The 17,957-nt window shown below is 36.7% G+C and overlaps 3 protein-coding genes across 3 annotated transcripts; all 3 read left to right on the top strand.

The window, feature by feature from the left end:
- Window positions 1-3,987: 3,987 nt before the first annotated feature.
- Window positions 3,988-6,097, top strand: zgc:171459 (uncharacterized protein LOC562056 homolog). The gene is made up of 4 exons (XM_043228333.1): window positions 3,988-4,309; window positions 4,389-4,482; window positions 4,599-4,686; window positions 4,776-6,097. Exons 1-4 carry the CDS (start codon window positions 4,270-4,272, stop codon window positions 5,466-5,468), a joined length of 915 nt encoding a protein of 304 aa, XP_043084268.1. The 5' UTR covers window positions 3,988-4,269; the 3' UTR covers window positions 5,469-6,097.
- Window positions 6,098-6,502: 405 nt separating this feature from the next.
- zgc:113426 (uncharacterized protein LOC562128 homolog) lies at window positions 6,503-9,073 on the top strand. The gene is made up of 4 exons (XM_043228331.1): window positions 6,503-6,657; window positions 6,972-7,065; window positions 7,866-7,959; window positions 8,123-9,073. The coding sequence occupies exons 1-4, from the start codon at window positions 6,636-6,638 to the stop codon at window positions 8,828-8,830; spliced, it is 918 nt and encodes a 305-aa protein (XP_043084266.1). The 5' UTR covers window positions 6,503-6,635; the 3' UTR covers window positions 8,831-9,073.
- Window positions 9,074-10,229: 1,156 nt separating this feature from the next.
- mxh (myxovirus (influenza virus) resistance H) lies at window positions 10,230-14,705 on the top strand. The gene is made up of 13 exons (XM_043228329.1): window positions 10,230-10,444; window positions 10,579-10,775; window positions 10,870-11,007; window positions 11,178-11,332; window positions 11,572-11,710; window positions 11,806-12,004; window positions 12,090-12,168; window positions 12,244-12,366; window positions 12,440-12,572; window positions 13,450-13,608; window positions 13,697-13,773; window positions 13,862-14,119; window positions 14,207-14,705. The coding sequence occupies exons 1-13, from the start codon at window positions 10,395-10,397 to the stop codon at window positions 14,429-14,431; spliced, it is 1,932 nt and encodes a 643-aa protein (XP_043084264.1). The 5' UTR covers window positions 10,230-10,394; the 3' UTR covers window positions 14,432-14,705.
- Window positions 14,706-17,957: the final 3,252 nt, after the last annotated feature.

A 17,957-nucleotide genomic window follows, 5' to 3' on the forward strand; every position in this document is an offset into this window, starting at 1 on the left:
TCTGTCTGTCTGTCTGTCTGTCTGTCTATCTATCTATCTATCTATCTATCTATCGAAGGTTATATACAGGGCCCCATGTCTGTTACATATATGAGTGTACATTTGGTGCCCAAAGTAAATATTTTTGGTGCTTTTTTATTGTAAAGTGTCTTATAGCTGAAAATCACAATTTCTTGTTGTCCGAATTAGTTGAATTAGTGAGGCTGACTAAAAATATAACTTTCAACTTTTTGTCATTGTAATGAAAAACAGCAAAGGGTAATTAAGTGCATCGTGCATATATATATATATATATATATATATATATATATATATATATATATATATATATATATATATATATATATACATACACATATAATATGCAAAAAAAAAAAACCTTTTATTTTGGATGTGATTAATCATGATTAATCGTTTGACAGCACTAATTAGGTCTATTGTAATCGCCCCCTTTAGAGTCTACGGTGGTAACGACCCTGCTTCTTATAGTGAAAACATGCATGGCAATCCAGGATGTGATTTGCGTATTTGTTATGTTTTTTGATTGGTACGATGAGCTAAAAGCGCACGCGGTGCTTCTCGTACGCTGGCACGCGAGCGTTTAACTCCACTGCTCTGTCTCAGGGACGGTAGAGAGCATAACCTCGCTTAAACAGGATTAGCTATAAATAGTGCTGCCTATCCGCCTGACTACAGCGCGGCAGGCTCTCGCGACGCGGGCTCCATCGCTAAACCCACTTCTCCATATAGTTGATTGAGCATCCGCCCCTACCTCCAATTTGCTAAGTCAACCTTTGTAAAAAAAAAAAAAAAAAAAAAAAAAAAAAAAAAAAAGAGGAGTGTGCTTAGTTGTACTACATGTGCACTTTCTAGAGCATTTCAAATCTTAAAAGTATATTTGTAAAAACTGTACTTGCAGAAAATATATTAATAATTAAATAAAAGAGAGTACGCTTTTATGACTTAACATTAATGTTTATTAGTGCATATGGCAGTATACTTTAGCCATATTTCAAAGACAATAATTGTGACATTACTAGTACTGTAAAATGATTAATAGTGATCCATAATAAACATTTTGGTTTACAAATGTATATGTACTGTGTATATTTATATATATATATATATATATATATATATATATATATATATATATATATATATATATATATATATATATATATATACACATGTGTTTGTATTTATATATACATAATATACAAAGTACACGCACATATATTATTTTATTTTGGATGTGATTAATTCATCATTTAATCGCACTAGACATTGCATAAAAAAGTGACTCAAAAAGCACTAATTGCATTTAATATAAATTATACTAAATTAAACTATAATATACTTTAACTTAAATGTAAAATAGCGTCATAAAATATTACAGAAAGGTCATACACATATATAGGCTAAGCATGTTCTTTTAAATGATAAAATGTCCCATAATAAATTCCTTTTTCACAACAGAGGACCCACGACTGACCTCGTCAAAAACCTGGATTACTACACATTCCTGTATTGTATTAAACCCAAGATAACAACACTACGCGACCAGATTTGTAGACTTTTCCATAATGGTTAAAATTTGGAACAGCTGATCTGAGCCTACTTCCTATCTTTATCCTAATTCCAGTTCGTCATTCCGAACCAGTCGTTCCCTTCCCCCAGCCACGCCTCTGGAAAGTTAGAGATCAAGCCAAATGTCTTTGCTGATCCTGCCCTCCCATATCACCTCAGCACGGCAATGACGCCTGATGATGTCAAACCCTGCCCACACGTGGAGTCGAGCGTGTGCCTGTGCGGCCGGCCATACAACGTAAAATTATGCTAAACGCACAAGGCATGTATGCTTTAACACTGATGACCATTCACGTGCGCAAATACTCGCTGTCATAGGATTACATTGGAGAAACACACTCCAGCGCACACACACACACACACACACGGCGGGATTACCAACACAGTTCCACACAGACATAGCAAGATTACAGAGATACATACAACCCCCTCTTCTTCCCCAACACAGGATACAGACTGCTGGATTAGAGAGGCACAGATTCACACAGAGGGAAATTACAATACAGCGCATGTCAAAAACTCTCCGTTGAGGATAAATGCACAAGCACGCACTAATAAGATTTTAATTATATGGCTAAACATGCTGTTTCGGATGCTGATTTGAGATACAGCCTTTTTCGATTGCTTGAGTGACAGATGCAATTTGATGTGACAGCAAATGTGATTCTGAGGTTTAATTGGCACAGATGGATCGATCGGCCTCTGTCGGACTGCTCTCATTTAAACGCCGAATAGCATCCTTGCATCAATAGAAAGGAGACGACACACACACACCACCAACATTACACACTTCATGTGCACACACGCGCACAAACACACCGTCACAGAATAACCTCACTAATCTTCTCTCAATGGTTTAAAGCCGCTGAAGAAGCTTAATAATTTAAGAGGAAAACAGCATCAGTGCTTTTAAGGACATATGCACAGAGATTAGCCCCCTTGCTCCACACTGGACAACAAAGGACACCCTTTCGCATGACTGAACTGATGACGCAAAATGCTTTTGGATATCAATATGATAAAGCAGAGCGGCCGATAGACCGATGGAACAGAGTTGTCCTATGTGACGGTCCATTTGGGGGGAAAAGGATATGACCGCTGTGGTTATGTCCATACAGTCATTTAGCAAAATTAAATTCTGTCAAAATATTCAACCTTGTGTTGTTCCAAATCTGTATGACTTTCTTTCTTCTATTGAAAATAAAAGAAAGTATCTTGAATAAAAGTGATAACCAAACAGACCCGTATTAGTTTAAGCATCAACATTTTTCAATACCTCCCCACTTCCTTCACACTAATAGCTTTTTGACAATTTTATGCAGTAACTACTTGGCATTCTTGGGCTGCGTTTTCCAAAAGCATTGCAACCATTGGTCTCAGTGATCTCTCTTGGTCTCTTATCTCACAATGCTTTTGAGAAACAGAGCTTTGAGCATTAACAGGGCCACCTCTATCATCCAGCTAGTTGATGAATTGTATGTTGACTCTTCATCCTGACTGGACTTGTTGACTGTTTCTTCATCAGGGACGGAGCCCCCCTCTATTATTAATAGTTTAGCACAGGCCTGTAAAGGTCAAATGCATTAGTTGAGATATCAAACATGCTGCATGAAGATCTGGGCAGGATAAATTAGTTTTTATCTAGCTATTTGTTTTATCTAAGCGTATTGGTTTTATTTTATGAATATAGGCCTAAGTAAATAACTAAGGTTTGTGACTAAAATGTGTCTTTATTGGGCGTAATCTCATACATCAGAATATTCTTATAACAAAATCTCTTCTAATATAGCTACTTGTCAGCTTCTCATTTCTCACTTCTGGGTGAAAATGTTGATTTGTTTCAATGTTTGCTTTAATTATTTCAACGAAACAAAACTTGTCTTCCTCCAGGTGGCACATTGTTTCTTAGAGAACCGAGCGTAGCGTATTAAAATTTCAGGACATTTTAATTTGCTACATTTGTACACTAAAACAACTGTTTAAATATTTTAACAAATTAGCACGCGCCTTGTAAAACTTACCCATGATCTCGCTTTTAAACTATTTTAAAAATCCTCATCTAGTAATCACAAATGACTCTGATTGTTCAATTCTGACCAACGCTGACAAAAGTAACAGCTACCACGTGACAGTACTGTCTCGCGGAGCCTGTTATTTTTCTCAGCGCTGTTCAGGATAGACCAGTTAGATTTGTTTTTGAACACTACGCTTCTTTAATCTAGAGCCGGACAATTATTTAAAAATAATAACGATACTCAGAGGCTGTGTAATAATACACATAGAAGAGCAAAATTTTGTTTTTGTATTTAGAGACACCCTTCGGTCTGAAACTAAGCCACGCCCCAATTTAATGCTAATTAGCTTTCTTTGATCTTTGGTTTGGTCTTTTAGCCTAGTCAGTAGCCATAAAAACATATCATTAATGCGTTTGAGCTTAATGTTCAAATTACACGTAATAATTCTGTCTGAGCCAAACCAAAGCTGCATTTCAAGAAATATTTTAATATGGATTTTAAAGACACAAATTCACTCCTTCAAAATAAGGGCACTTAGTAGGTAGCCTATCCAGGCTGTGCTCGCACGGCGCCATTTTCCCTGGGAGGGTATGATAACAGAATCATACTGCCAACGTGCACTATTAAGGGCCCTAGAAATCTGTTTTACGAAGTGATATAAAATATGGATTCGGCGTCGACCAGCTCTAAACTCATCTATAAAAGTAAGTCTTTCGTATTTGCGCGAAACTAATTAGTAACGTGAGCATTAAGCTAACTAACTGGCTGTTTTATGTGCACTAGTGTCTACTGAGGATATCACAAAACTGATACAGCTGCGGTCGAGCAACTCAGCGCTTTTTGACGGGAGGAAAAATTCGTCTAAAACAGCCTGGAGGTGAGATTTGTTATTCCTAAAATGTGCCTATATTTCCCACAACCCGTGTTCAGGTTCAAAGATGTTATAATTGTTATTGCTATTATTTTTATTTATTTTTATTTTTTTATTTTAAGTGCAATACTCAGAGAAATGGGGCTTGAGGAAAAGATGACAACTGAGCAGATTGCCAAAAAGTGGGAAAACCTGAAGGCAAGATACAAGGTTGGTCTCACTGCTAGTTGTGTTTTGCAAATGCCAACTTTCAGAGAACATGTTCAACAGTTTAATGCATTTCACACTTTCATTGCTAGGATGCAAAATATCCTCCCACCGGTGTGGAGAAGAACCCCACCTGCTGGAAATGGTTTAATCTCATGGACGATGCTCTTGGTGAGGAGTTTGATGAAAAGGTCAGCCAGCAGGTGATCACATCTGAAGCCAACAGCGATAACGCACCACATCCTAGTAAGAAACTACGGCAGATTAAAGTCGGAGGGGAAATATTGGAATTCCTGGAAGAGGAAGGAACTTCGGTGAATGTGCCGCCGGCCTCCAGGCCACATCTGACTAAGAGGGCAAGACAGAAAGGCAAGCAGACGAAAGAAAGTCACTCGTTGGACATAACGAGAACCAAACTTCAAAAAGAAAGACAGCTTCTGGAAAAGGAGCTCGGAGGACTGGACAGAGAAAAGGCCCTTCTCGAGCGGGAAAGGGCCCTTGCCGATCGGGAAAGAGCGGCACTTCAGCGGGACAGAGCCCAGGTAGAGAAGGACAAAGCTGCGGTTAACAGAGACAAAGCTGCTTTGGAACAGGACAGAGCCCGACTGCAGAAAGACAGAGAGGCTCTGGCGAGGGACAGAGTGGCCCTCGAAAGAGACAGAAGGTCGGCGCACATCACCAATCACGTGAAAAGCAGTTCAGGATGCAACGGGCTGGACTGTCCGCACGAAAAGAACAGAGAACGCTTAATATTCTTACTAGAAAAAGTGATCGAAAAAATCTGAAGCAGGTCTGAGAAGAGGGCAAACTTCAGGGAAAAAAACAGATGCTGCGATGAGTTGAACAAGTCGTGGGTCGTTTAAATGGATGAGTTCTGCTAATATTACAATGATCAATTTTTTCAATCCAAAATCAAATGCATTTGTTTGAATGCACGCAGTCTAGAATGAATTCAGTGTACAAATATTTTTGAGATTTTGTTCATTTGTAAAAGTTGAAAGGAACGTGAGTGTGATGGAGTACAATAACAGTGTCTGTAAGTAAAGTATACCATTTGTGCCACACAATAAATGTCAAAACAAGACGGTCCACCTTTTAGTTATTTAGAAGCTTAGATCTTTGCTGAAAAGTAGAATGCTGTTTAATGACCGGTCCTATTGTAGAGACAACTTACCCCACATAGAATTTTACAAACACTATCGTTTTTTTTAGCCATTCATTTTTTCATGAGACTTTATGGTTTACGTCTAAACACGTTTTAGGTTTGTGGTTTTCACAAATAACCATACGCTAAAAAACATAAACCAGAAAAACTTCACTTTTGTTTACAAAACATGGTATGATGATGGTATCATACATATATGGTAATTGTAAATATTGCAGATACACATTTGTAATAAAATCTATTTTCAAATGGGTGTAATTATTTTTTTAAAATAATTTTACTTATTTATATGCTTCTTTATATATATATATATATATATATATATATATATATATATATATATAATAATTTTTTTATTATTTTTTTGAGTTTTGATGTGCATTTTAGTTTAATTTTTAGTAAGTTAGTTAGTTTACATTTTTTAATATGTGTTGTATTTTATTTCCGAATAATTTTCTTCGTTTTAGATGACAGTAATAACCCTGCTGTTATTCATAAGATTCTGCATTTTCGATGGCTCGATTTCCTATAAAACCTATATCAAATCTATTACTAAAGAAGAAAAGAACGTTTCTTTTAGTGAGCTCATTTTAATGCGGCTGTTTTTCTCCCGCCCGCCAGAGGGCAGTGGTCTAATATCGTTGGTCCGTCACTGAAAAGCTGTGAAGAAGTGCTGTCTGCAATAGAGGCGCAAACGGTTGTTGAAGAAGTGAAAGATAGCAATAATATTCATGGTATTACTGTATATCTCACGAGAGGACTTTGGCCGCCTCTTTCCCTTTAAGATATGGCGCAACCATCTCAACAGTGTGAGTGTCATTGTGTAAAACTGCACTGTGTGCACGCATGCAAAACTTTCGCACATTACCTTAACTCTGTTTTATGAGTTTATATATAGTTCACGTTGGATTTAAAGCCGGGTTACTGCACCTGACGTGCGCAGCTGCTTTCGACTAATAAATAAGGACTTATTACTGTTATTTCAGACTGACAGTTGTCAGTGTTTGTGGTGTGGCTTGAATGGGCGGTTTGTTTTGCGTGTATTAAATCACATGCTACAGCAGCACCAAAGCTAGGGTGAATTCATGCCGGACTGTCCCTCTGCATCGCTGTTCTGTTTCAGGGTCTCACAAGGACACTGAGACACTGATCAGGTGGCGCATGGCCCATGGCTATTTATTCTCAGGCTGGAGGAACACATGCAGAAATGGCTGGGAGTATGTATTCATTGTGATTCATTTTATGTTTGCAGTACATTTTGTATCCGATCATGTATGCATAATTGTTTGCTGTTGCTATTGTTTTACAATAGAGAACTCGTAATGAAGGGATTTTCAAACTTTGAATAGCAGGGACCCGTTTATGCTGCCCCCTTTCTAATAAATCATGACAGATGATTCATATATGATCATTTATTTATAATATATGTGAAATTAGAAATAAAAAATGATTTATTATTATTTTAATTAATGACGTTGTTATAATTCATTAATCTAAAAAATGTTTGTATAATATTTTGTTATTTTTCTATATTATTAAAATATTCAAAAAAATTAGTAATTAGTAAAAAAGTAATTTTGTACTTTTTAGACACTTATAAATTGTTAATTAAAACCTAAATTAAATACTAAAATAAAACATAAATAATTAAATCAATTGTTATATATATATATATATATATATATATATATATATATATATATATATATATATATATATATGTATGTATGTATATAAACCACAATGTAGAATGAATTTATTATTTTCACAGTTTTTAGAAGTAAAATATTTTATTCTATAAATTACAAATAAAGTTCCAAAATACAATTAAAATGTTTAAAATATTTAGGTAATGTATTAAAGAACCACATTAGAGAGTTTTGTAAAATTAATACATAAATAAATAGACAAAATAAAATAAATGCATTTTACGTTTTCCCCCTAGGGGTCATCAATATTAAATCCCAAGGTTTTGTTTATGAGCAGTTTTCAAATTGTGTTTGTTTTTTTTTCGTAGACTATTTATACAAGAGGCAAAATCCAATCTGGATGGAAATATTACTTCTCAAAGAGCAAAACGAAAGTGGGAGAATTTAAAATGCAAATACAAGGTAAGATGGACATATAGAATCTTTATTTTTTATTTTCAATTATAATTTTTTAATTGTTTAGCTGCGCACCATGCTTTATGTTCTTCCGAAAAAATCTACTTAGAAATTCAACATGTATACATGCATTTCTCCTGATGTATTTTTCTCTCCTTTTCACTCCCAGGTTTTAAAAGCGCTCGCGAAGGACGTTGAAACGGTTAAACCTGAATCCTGGCGGTGGTTCAGACTCATGGAGAAGGCGGTAGACGGCGATCCCACTGACACCGACCCTCCCAAACCATCCTTACTGAGCAACCTGGCCGATGAGTCAGATTGTGCAGCCCAGCCCAGCAAGAAGATGTATCAAGTAGAAATGGGGAGTGATATTCTGGAATTACTGACACATTCAGTAATCGAGGTCAATACTCAAACGACAGTAGCTGATGGAGGACCCTCATCAGATACAGCAGAAAGCGTGAGAGAGAGGCCCGTGGAAAAAAGCCCTCCAGAGACTCAAGACGAGCTGCACTTTGAAAGAGCCAAACTCAAACGAGAGCGCCAGCTGCTGGAGAAGGAGCACGCGGACCTGGACCGAGAGCGAGTGCTACTCGAGCGAGAGAAGGCCGTCGCAGAGAGGGAGAAAACGGCACTGGAGAGAGACAGAGCGCAGCTGGAGAAGGACCGAGCTGCGATTGACCGGGAAAGAGCCTCGCTGGAACAGGACAGAGCGAGACTTGAGAGGGACAGAGCGGCCCTTGAAAGAGACAGAGAAACTTTCACAGCCTTGGCTCTCGGGACAAATGGCACAGGACACACTCAACTGGACTCCCCATACGCAGAGGACAGAAAAAGATTAATATTTTTGTTTGAAAAACTAATCGAGAGATTTTGAAATGGCTGAAAACGGTTTCTGTTGCTTGTTCTGAGGTTATTTAAAATAACAGTGTACATAAATTAAAGCATTTCAAGGTTAAGTTGTCCCTCTCAACACACATTTTTGAGGACAAGAAATGTGTTCAGAGCTGTAGTTTATTGTAGTTCAGTACAGTACATAATGGATAATTCATGTTAAGTTTATTCCCCCTTATTTTCAGGTCCTTGAAAGCAATGAGATTAAAATTATTGTGTCAGTCTTGTGTCTTTCATATTTATTTAGTGCCTTAAAATCAGTTGCTTCTAATTTAAACCTTAAAACAAATTGTAAGAAATTGAATACCCAATTTATTAAAACTCCACGCAATATTATACTAACAAAATTAATAATATATTAACATATAATGATTTCCAATAACACACATGAACTATGAAATGAGGTAACTAAATGCAAAAGGCTCATGAAGTGGTTCACTTTGAGCACAGAAATGAAAAGCTGTAGTCATGTTTATCGCTATTCTGCAAAATTCAATAGGAATCCACACGATTGTGAAAGATTTTGTTACCTAAGGGCACTGACCAACAGAATAGACAGATATTTCTGCACTACTATTAACAAAACATTTTGTTTTGCTCGTTTTTTAAACAACAGTATTCTCAACAAGCAGCCTAAGTTAAAGTCACAGGTAGTCATAGGCTGGGGGAAAAATGTTTAAATAGTATGTTGAGGCTGTAGATCTACAGTATTTTTATAACATATTCTGCATTATATAATAACTTTTGCTGCAACCCATTAACCCAGGGGAAAGCTCATTTTTCCTTTATGCAAATGATTTACCGAAATGGCATTGCAGGTTTGTATTTTTTAATTAATCTTTTTTAAGACTTTGCAAGTCAGCTTTGTGGTCACTGCTTCCTCGTTCTGGTCTCTAAAATATCAGATTAAATATACAGCACAGTGATAATTGTATTTAATTGTATTTAACCGATTTACTCATGTTGGAATCTAGTTCTGTTGAACTGTTAAAAATGGACTTTAAGAGAAAAATTATTTATCAAGTGTAATTTGAATGTATTGTAAAACAACAACAAATGAAACAAAACACACACACACACACACACACACACACACACACACACACACACACACACACACACATATATATATATATATATATATATATATATATATATATATATATATATATATATATATAGTGGACATGCAAATCAGCTACTTCCCATAAAAATTCTGTCAAAATCACAGTATATTTGCATTCTGTTCCCTTGTTTTTTTTCTGAACTCTGAATGTTAGTTCAAGTGCTGACTACTTCCTTTTTGTAAAGCTAATTTCTGTCTTTCGGTTAAGTCCCCACCCCCCCAAGCCACAAGCGATATGCAACCTATATAAGGTTTGCATTATGCATTTCACACTTATTTGCCAGGAGTTCTGTTGTCTATGGATGTCAGAGCAGACGTTAACTGATTCCGACTGAGTTCTCATCTAAACATTCTAAAAGAAAACACTTTATGCATATATATTACCTTCTTATATAATAACCAATTATCATCCTGTGAGATCATGGACAGCTCACCAGAAATACTGGATTTCGATTCCTCAGATGAAAACGGGTAACGAAAGCCTTGATTTATAATTTTTTTTTCAAACATACAGTATATTCTGCATTAAAACTGTCAAATCAAAGTAAAATGACATACAAATCATGTAATTTTATAGTCTAACTGTTAAATGTGTGTTTTTTAAGTCCAGAGAACAATGGAATATTTCTGCAGCAGTGGGAGGCCCAGGTTCGGCCCTATATTGAGATGATTGACTTCATGAGACGGATTGGGATTGAGAAGGAACTTGCATTGCCTTCCATTGCAGTGGTGGGAGACCAGAGCTCAGGGAAAAGCTCTGTTTTAGAGGCATTATCAGGAGTCGCTTTACCTCGTGGAAGTGGTACGTTGTACAGCTACTATCTATCTATCTATCTATCTATCTATCTATCTATCTATATATATTTATAATTAGGTATCTAATATTTTCCATTCAGGTATTGTCACCCGCTGTCCCCTGGAACTTAAACTCAGAAAACTTAATAATGGAAGCGGCTGGACTGCTATAATCTCCTACAATGAAGTGCGTGAGACTTTTCATGATCCCGCACAAGTTGAAAGTTACGTCAGAAGGGGTGAGGCTGTATATAAATATAATTATCATTACTATTATCATTACTAAGTAATAATTATAATACAAGAAATGATATACAATGACAATTCTATCAGTTCTTATTAGTTAAAATATCACTTACATGATAAGTAAAGGTTGAATAAGTATGTAGTGCTTGTTTGTCTTTTACAGCACAGAATATGCTTGCTGGAGATGGAGTAGGAATCTGCGATGATTTAATCAGTTTGGAGATCACGTCGCCCGATGTGTGCGACCTCACGCTGATCGATCTGCCTGGAATAACAAGAGTACCTGTGAAAGGACAACCGGAAGACATTGGAGACCAGGTGAGAATAAAATTCTGAATAATTGGTCACTGTAAATAAACCTATATATTTATTTGCATTTAGTTCCTTTCTGTGCAAATTCTGCAAAAGCAAAATAAATTGTTTACACAAAACTGAATTCAAAAAGCTAAATAATAACGTAAATATGATTTAAGAAACCTGCACTGTGAAGTCGCATGCATAATAATGTAGCTTGATATATTTTAAAATGAGTAATCACTGCCTTTGAATAATTGCAGATTCGACGCCTGATACTGAAATTCATTTCCAAAAAAGAAACTATTAATTTGGTTGTTGTTCCCTGCAATGTCGACATCGCAACCACGGAAGCACTTAGAATGGCTCAGGGTGTCGATCCCGATGGCTTAAGGACTTTAGGTGTAACTTTTCATCTGAGCTACAGATTAATTTTCACATTAGAATGTGCAGCGCAATTTCATTCATATCTATTCAAAAACTTTCTATTGCTTCAGCAATATTGACAAAGCCAGACCTCGTAGATAAAGGAGCAGAGGCTGACATCTTACAAGTGCTGCAGGGTAAAGTGGTCCCTCTCAAGAAGGGCTATACCATTGTCCGATGCAGAGGCCAGAGTGACATCAATGAAAACGTTTCTCTGCTTGAAGCCACAAGACAGGAAAAAGAGTTCTTCTCCAAACACACACAGTTCAGGTATTGAATTATTACAAATTACACATTTTCAGTTATGTGCTATTTTATGTTCAAAGAAATTTAAGAGTGCTCCTGTCTCCACCAGTTATCTTCTTGAGGAGCAGAGGGCCACAATACCCTGCCTTTCCACCAGACTCACTAAAGAGCTGGTCGAACATATCAAGGCAAGTGTTAATGTGATATAATATTACGAAACTTACTCTGAACACTAAACTCATGAGTCATTCCTTATTTTACAGTCTTCACTTCCATCTCTGAGAGATCAAATTCATATCCACTTGTCTGCAGTAAGAGTTGAGCTAAAAAGTTATGCTGATGGTCCTCCTTTAGAACTGGAGCGAATGGGGCCTTATCTCAGCAAGGTACAGTCCATTACTTATATTGTCCAGTATCTTAAACTAGCCTGACTGAACTTTTGTTTCTTTGTATGTGTAGAAAATCTTGGAGTTCAGTGACCAGATAAGCGAGCTGTGTAGAACTGGAGAATCAGACAACGGGAACCTCTATTCGTACCTTCGACCAGTGTTCAAGCAATGGGAATGTCATCTCAGTAGCTCCAAAGCATCATGTATGTCATATAGATATCTACAATCTCGGTATGACTGGACACAATGTATAATACACTACAGTGGGGTAACTAGCTCACCGCCTAAGACATTCTGTCATCATTTGCTCACATTCGGGTCACTTCAAATATGCAAATTAAGCCAGAACCAGGCTGTTGTTGATACATTTTTAGATTAACAGTATACAACAGTCTAGTGAGCAAGAAGTTAATACTGAGTAACTTATATTTTGGTATAACATTGCCAGTTACTGGCCAACCGTTACCTCCAGCGATACATAACCGCTGTCTCTTAGCAACACATGAAGGCAGATGTTCTTTCCAGAATTGCCGATTTATGAATCGGTGGAGTTGATTCACTGGGCGAATTCTAAACAGAAGCAAACATCTCTACGCACTACTCCTTTCAAAGGGCAGAGACCTTGAAGTGTGTTCTTTTAAGAATGTAGGGTATTTCTGTCTCATATAAGCATCTCATAAATAAAGACAAATGTTTGTAGGCGAAAAAGGAAATTAATCCCAACTTTATTTTTAAATGCATCACAAGAGCTCCTAACTGAAGATCACATGATCGGTAATGTCTGAAAGGACCCTTTGTGAAGGGATTCAGTTGCTCGCTTTCGTTTGGAACGTTCCTACAAATGGCATCCCCTTCCCAAAGTGCCCTTGAAGGGAGCAAAAAAGCCGTTTGGAATTCGTCCAGAACTAATAGACTTTTCGCTTGTCGCCACCTACTGGAGTATTGTTGTATCGGCAGAAAGAGTCACTAAAACAAAGACATGCAGTTTTTTTTCTTGAATGGGCTGATAAGTGCTTTGTTTTTCTATTCACTTGTAACCTTATATTTTGAGATGATTATTGTAAGATGATTCGATTTTAGTCAGAGAGTCGGTGAAACAGATGACAGAAAAGTATGATGAGGCGCATCGTGGGAGAGAACTGGTGACCTTCAGCGACTACTGTGTGTATGAATCAATGGTGAAGAAGCATGTTGGAGACCTTAAACAACCAGCCTTGGATACTTTGAAGCTCATCCGAGGTTGCTATTTGGACTTCAACTTGAATTTAAATTTATTTTATACATGGATTGGATATGATTAATAATTAGTTTTCATTTAATGTATTAGGTATTGTGCAGAAAGAGTTCAGGGACATGTGTGAGCTGTGTTTCCCAAACTATCCTCATCTGAGGCACATAATACAGGTAGGTTAAATTGACCATTGCTGATTAAATAGACAATAAAATACATTTTATTTAACATTTCATTAATATCTGGTGTACTTTCCTTCAGAACCATATTGATGAAATTCAATCAAAGCAAGAAGGCAAGGTGGAGAAGAGGATCCATGAGTACATTAACATGGAGAAACTTGTGTATACGCAGGATCCCATTTTTACCCAGAAAATTGTAGACTTCAAGTTTGTGGAAAAGCGACAGGAGTACGAGTCCATTAGTTTGGATACGGGAGAAAACGCGACCTCACCTCACAACTGCGCTGTTTTTGACACCAGGAGCTTGACGCCTGATAAACTGATCATCTACTACGAGGTTTAAATCAGTTCTTGATTTTGATGTCAACTGCTTGTGTTCTTTTGTATTGAATGCATTGAAAACCTTCCACCCTCAATCCATCAGATAGTGTATCAGCGTCTAGCCGACTACATTCCCATGGTGATCCTGCTGTTCATACTGAAGGAAGCCGCCGTGATGCTGAGGGCTCATGCTATGGACCTGCGGGATGGAGCTGATGTTGTGAAGCTGCTCGTGGAGGACACAGAAGCTGGACGGAAGAGAGCAGACTTACACCAACGCATGGAGAGACTGCGCCTGGCTCAAGATCGCATCAGTATTTACCTCTGAGACAGAAATTGCCTCTATTTTTGTCATATGCTTGTTCCCTATTAAAGTCAGCAGTCATATATATCAGAAATATCAAAATTAAAGAATATGTGCATTGTTTTATGCTTTAGGAATCATATTGATTTTTTAGGTTCAAGGTTAAGGTTCAGTTTAATCATGAATAATTATTTTAAAAAATAAATAAAAAAATATGAGCGTGAAGTAAGTGTTTTTGGAAATGACAAAGCATCTGTGAAAGCCTGCATGTACCTAATAAAAGTTTTTGTAACTCCAATGTCTTCTCTACCAACTACAGTGTATACATTTTAATAAAACAAAGCTATAATTTATATTTACACATACAATCTTAGGTTTTACACATTGTATGTTAGTAGTTTTGCTTTGAAATATGGACCTGAAGCCATTAATCTGCATACAAATGTAAGTTCAGTTGTATATGCACTAAAAGGTAGGCTATTTGTAAATATAAATTAAGTGTGCTTAGCAACTACCTTTCTCTCCTCCACACCTGCTTAGCACAACTTAGCACAAGAGTCATATTTTGTCTTATATTCTTTATCAGTGGTTGTCAAACCTGTCCTGGAGGCACCCGTTCCCGGCACATTTTGTGTGTTGACATGCGATGTGTGCAAGGCAGGAGTGCTTCCAGGACAGGTTTGTAAACCATTGTTCTGTGTTATAAAAGTTTATATTGTTTTATTACTGGTTGCTACAGAAAAAGCTGAAACTTTACACTAGATGGTGCTAGTCCACTTTACTCTTTATTAGAGCCACATGGTTATGTTTAGTCACATGTTGTGTGATGGCACATAGGACCATCATGGATAGCATATTTTGTGAGGCAGATCTAACCTTAAAATGGTCCTCCTGAAGGAACGCTTAAAAGCTCAAACTTTCACCCCCCCTTCCTTATTTGTGCTATAACTACATATACAGCACTTGTATACTTCTAGAAATAACCTATACATTCACACTTCTTTGACAGAAAGGATACGATTTCATTGCACTGACTAAAACACGTTTATTTTTGTTCAAATGTTTTCTGCTTGTGTTAACGTCCCAGATGTAAAGGTCTAGGGTAAGGGAGTAACCAAATTTTCTTTTTTTTGTTTTTACAAAACTGCTAAACAAAATATTGGGATGCAAAATGGAAAGGCTAAACAAACAAAAGGACCATCTGACAAGTTAGGGAGTCTAAACTGACAAAGCAAAAAAAAAAAAAAAAAAAAGAACATAAACGTACACTAACTAACCAAAAATTAGAGAAAAGGTTTTCATAGAAATAAGATGGCATTCAGAGACACGTACTTCAACACTGATATTAACATCTTAATCAGAGGTCTAAGTTTAGCTGTACTTTGAGTAAGATCTACACAATATCTAGCTCCGACACAACTATAAGATCAGACTTCCATCTGTTAGGCATGTTGGACAGCTTTTAAGCTTGCAGCCTCTGCACATTAACGAGCGACAGGTGCGAGAGATTACCTTTCTCTCCTCCACACCTGCTTGAGCAGCAGTAAGACGGAGAGACAAATAGAGAGAGGAATCTTTTGAAACAGGTAGTTCCAATAATACAATTAAAGGATTTAATTCTTGAATGTATAAACCATAGTTAAATGGTTTAATAATATGAGTACAATAAATTTGTAACGACGTTGTATTACGTTATGCACGAGTGCTTTGTAAAATTAATGGATGGATGGTTTAGTTGAGGGCGCCATCTTCTGGCAAAACGCGGGAATTTCGAACGCCATTTAAAATGGCTGTATAGACGGCGATGTCGGATACAGCCAAACACAGAGCACACAGTATCCCACAATATGGTCACACACAAAGCATGGAATTTCGCACTGGTATTCTGAAGAATAAAACTGAATAAAATGAAAAATAATATAAACTACAAAGATACCCGTTAAAATCCAACATAAGCAGGCAGGTTCATGAAACCTGCTTTTAAATCTGTTTCTTATTCAGAGGCGGACCGTAATGAAGTGCATTTACTTGAGTATTGTACTTAAGTACACTTTGAGTAGCTGTACTTGAAAACTTAGTCACCTTTATTTATATAGCTCTTTTAACAATACAGATTGTATCAAAGCACTGAACAGTATATACACAGTAGAATACAGTGATAGGGATGTTTAATGACGAGGTTGAACAATTTGTTATTAATGCAGAGATGGTCTCTGTAATCAAATCGATGATAATCGCTGGAAAGTAAGTGCCCTTAAGCAAGCCAGAGGTGACAGTGGCAAGGAACCAAAACCCCATCCATACAGAAAGGAGAAAAAAAAAACTTGGGGGAAATCAGGCTCGGTTGGGGCCAGTTCTCCTCTGGCCGGACGCCCAACACTTAACTTCCGGTTTAATTTTAAACACAGCTATGTCACATTGTGTACAGGACTTGTGTTTTTGTGTGTTCTGGTCTCAGATGAACATCGTCCCTGGGTGCTGATCCTCCATCTGATCTGGATACAAGCTGAGAAACAGAATAAGAAAGAAACAGACTAATATTAGCATAAACGCCTTTCTTTTTACTATGTAACGAGTACATTGTATTTTATGAGGACTGTTCCCGGTTCCAGCCAATTTAATTAATGCAGCCTAGCAATCCTTTAACAGATTTGAATAATAAAAGCGTATTGAGTGTTACGTGTAGGCTAGTTTAAAAAGATGTGTCTTTAATCTAGATTTAAACTGACAGTGTCTGTTTCCTGAACCGTGTTAGGGAAATTGTTTCAGAGTTTTGGTGCTAGATTTATGACTTTAGCTTTACTACATTTGACTTCTTTTCACTCCACTACATTTCTACCAAGGTCCTCAACGTAGAAAGTCGTTTCTATGTATCAGCTTTAAAGACAGTGGGTGAATAAAATGTGCAATCAGTTTTTTTACAGGTGATTGACAGCCTATCAGTAATTGCTCCTGAAGGGTCACGTATACTTCAATAATTTACAATAAAACCAATAAATAAAATAAATTTACAATAAAATAAAAAACAATAAAAACTACAATAAAATACACATTATTTTTATAGGCAGGAAATGAGGTGAGCAGTGCACAGTCATTTAGAGAGAGAGCATTTGTCCATTCATCGATCTAACGTGGTGCTGACCAATCGCTGCACATTCTCGCTCCAACCAATCACGTTTATTGGATTATTAAAGACCGTAAATCTCTTCTTCATCTTTGTGTGTTAATCTACCTGCACCACACTGTGACATTTACATACTTGGTCATTGTATTATTACATATATCTTACGTGACATTGCTACAAATAGTAAACTGTACTACAGTATAGTTTTCTAATTGTAGTAAAATAAATAAATAGTTTTTAACTATTTTTGCGCTGATAGTTAAAAACTACCATAGTCTTTATATTATTTTACCACATTAGAATATATGCTATAACGTAATTACAAGTGTTTTTTTTACCATGTGTGATCATGGAGAGGACTAAAGCATGGGAAAGGATGTAATGGGTTTTGCTATAATTTGGTTTAGAAATTTTCATATGAAAATT

The sequence above is a fragment of the Puntigrus tetrazona genome, chromosome 25, assembly GCF_018831695.1.
Source record: "Puntigrus tetrazona isolate hp1 chromosome 25, ASM1883169v1, whole genome shotgun sequence".
NCBI classification, from domain to species: Eukaryota; Metazoa; Chordata; class Actinopteri; order Cypriniformes; family Cyprinidae; genus Puntigrus; species Puntigrus tetrazona.

Excerpts from the sequence above, each read along its gene's own strand:
- zgc:171459 (XM_043228333.1), top strand. The coding sequence starts at position 4,270 with ATGGATTCGGCGTCGACCAGCTCTAAACTCATCTATAAAA. Across the intron at positions 4,310-4,388 it reads CTCTAAACTCATCTATAAAA|TGTCTACTGAGGATATCACA; the intron begins GTAAGTCTTTCG and ends TATGTGCACTAG. Across the intron at positions 4,483-4,598 it reads TCGTCTAAAACAGCCTGGAG|TGCAATACTCAGAGAAATGG; the intron begins GTGAGATTTGTT and ends TTTTATTTTAAG.
- zgc:113426 (XM_043228331.1), top strand. The coding sequence starts at position 6,636 with ATGGCGCAACCATCTCAACAGT. Across the intron at positions 6,658-6,971 it reads GGCGCAACCATCTCAACAGT|GGTCTCACAAGGACACTGAG; the intron begins GTGAGTGTCATT and ends GTTCTGTTTCAG. Across the intron at positions 7,066-7,865 it reads ACATGCAGAAATGGCTGGGA|ACTATTTATACAAGAGGCAA; the intron begins GTATGTATTCAT and ends TTTTTTTCGTAG.
- mxh (XM_043228329.1), top strand. The coding sequence starts at position 10,395 with ATGGACAGCTCACCAGAAATACTGGATTTCGATTCCTCAGATGAAAAC. Across the intron at positions 13,609-13,696 it reads TACTTTGAAGCTCATCCGAG|GTATTGTGCAGAAAGAGTTC; the intron begins GTTGCTATTTGG and ends TTAATGTATTAG. Across the intron at positions 13,774-13,861 it reads ATCTGAGGCACATAATACAG|AACCATATTGATGAAATTCA; the intron begins GTAGGTTAAATT and ends ACTTTCCTTCAG.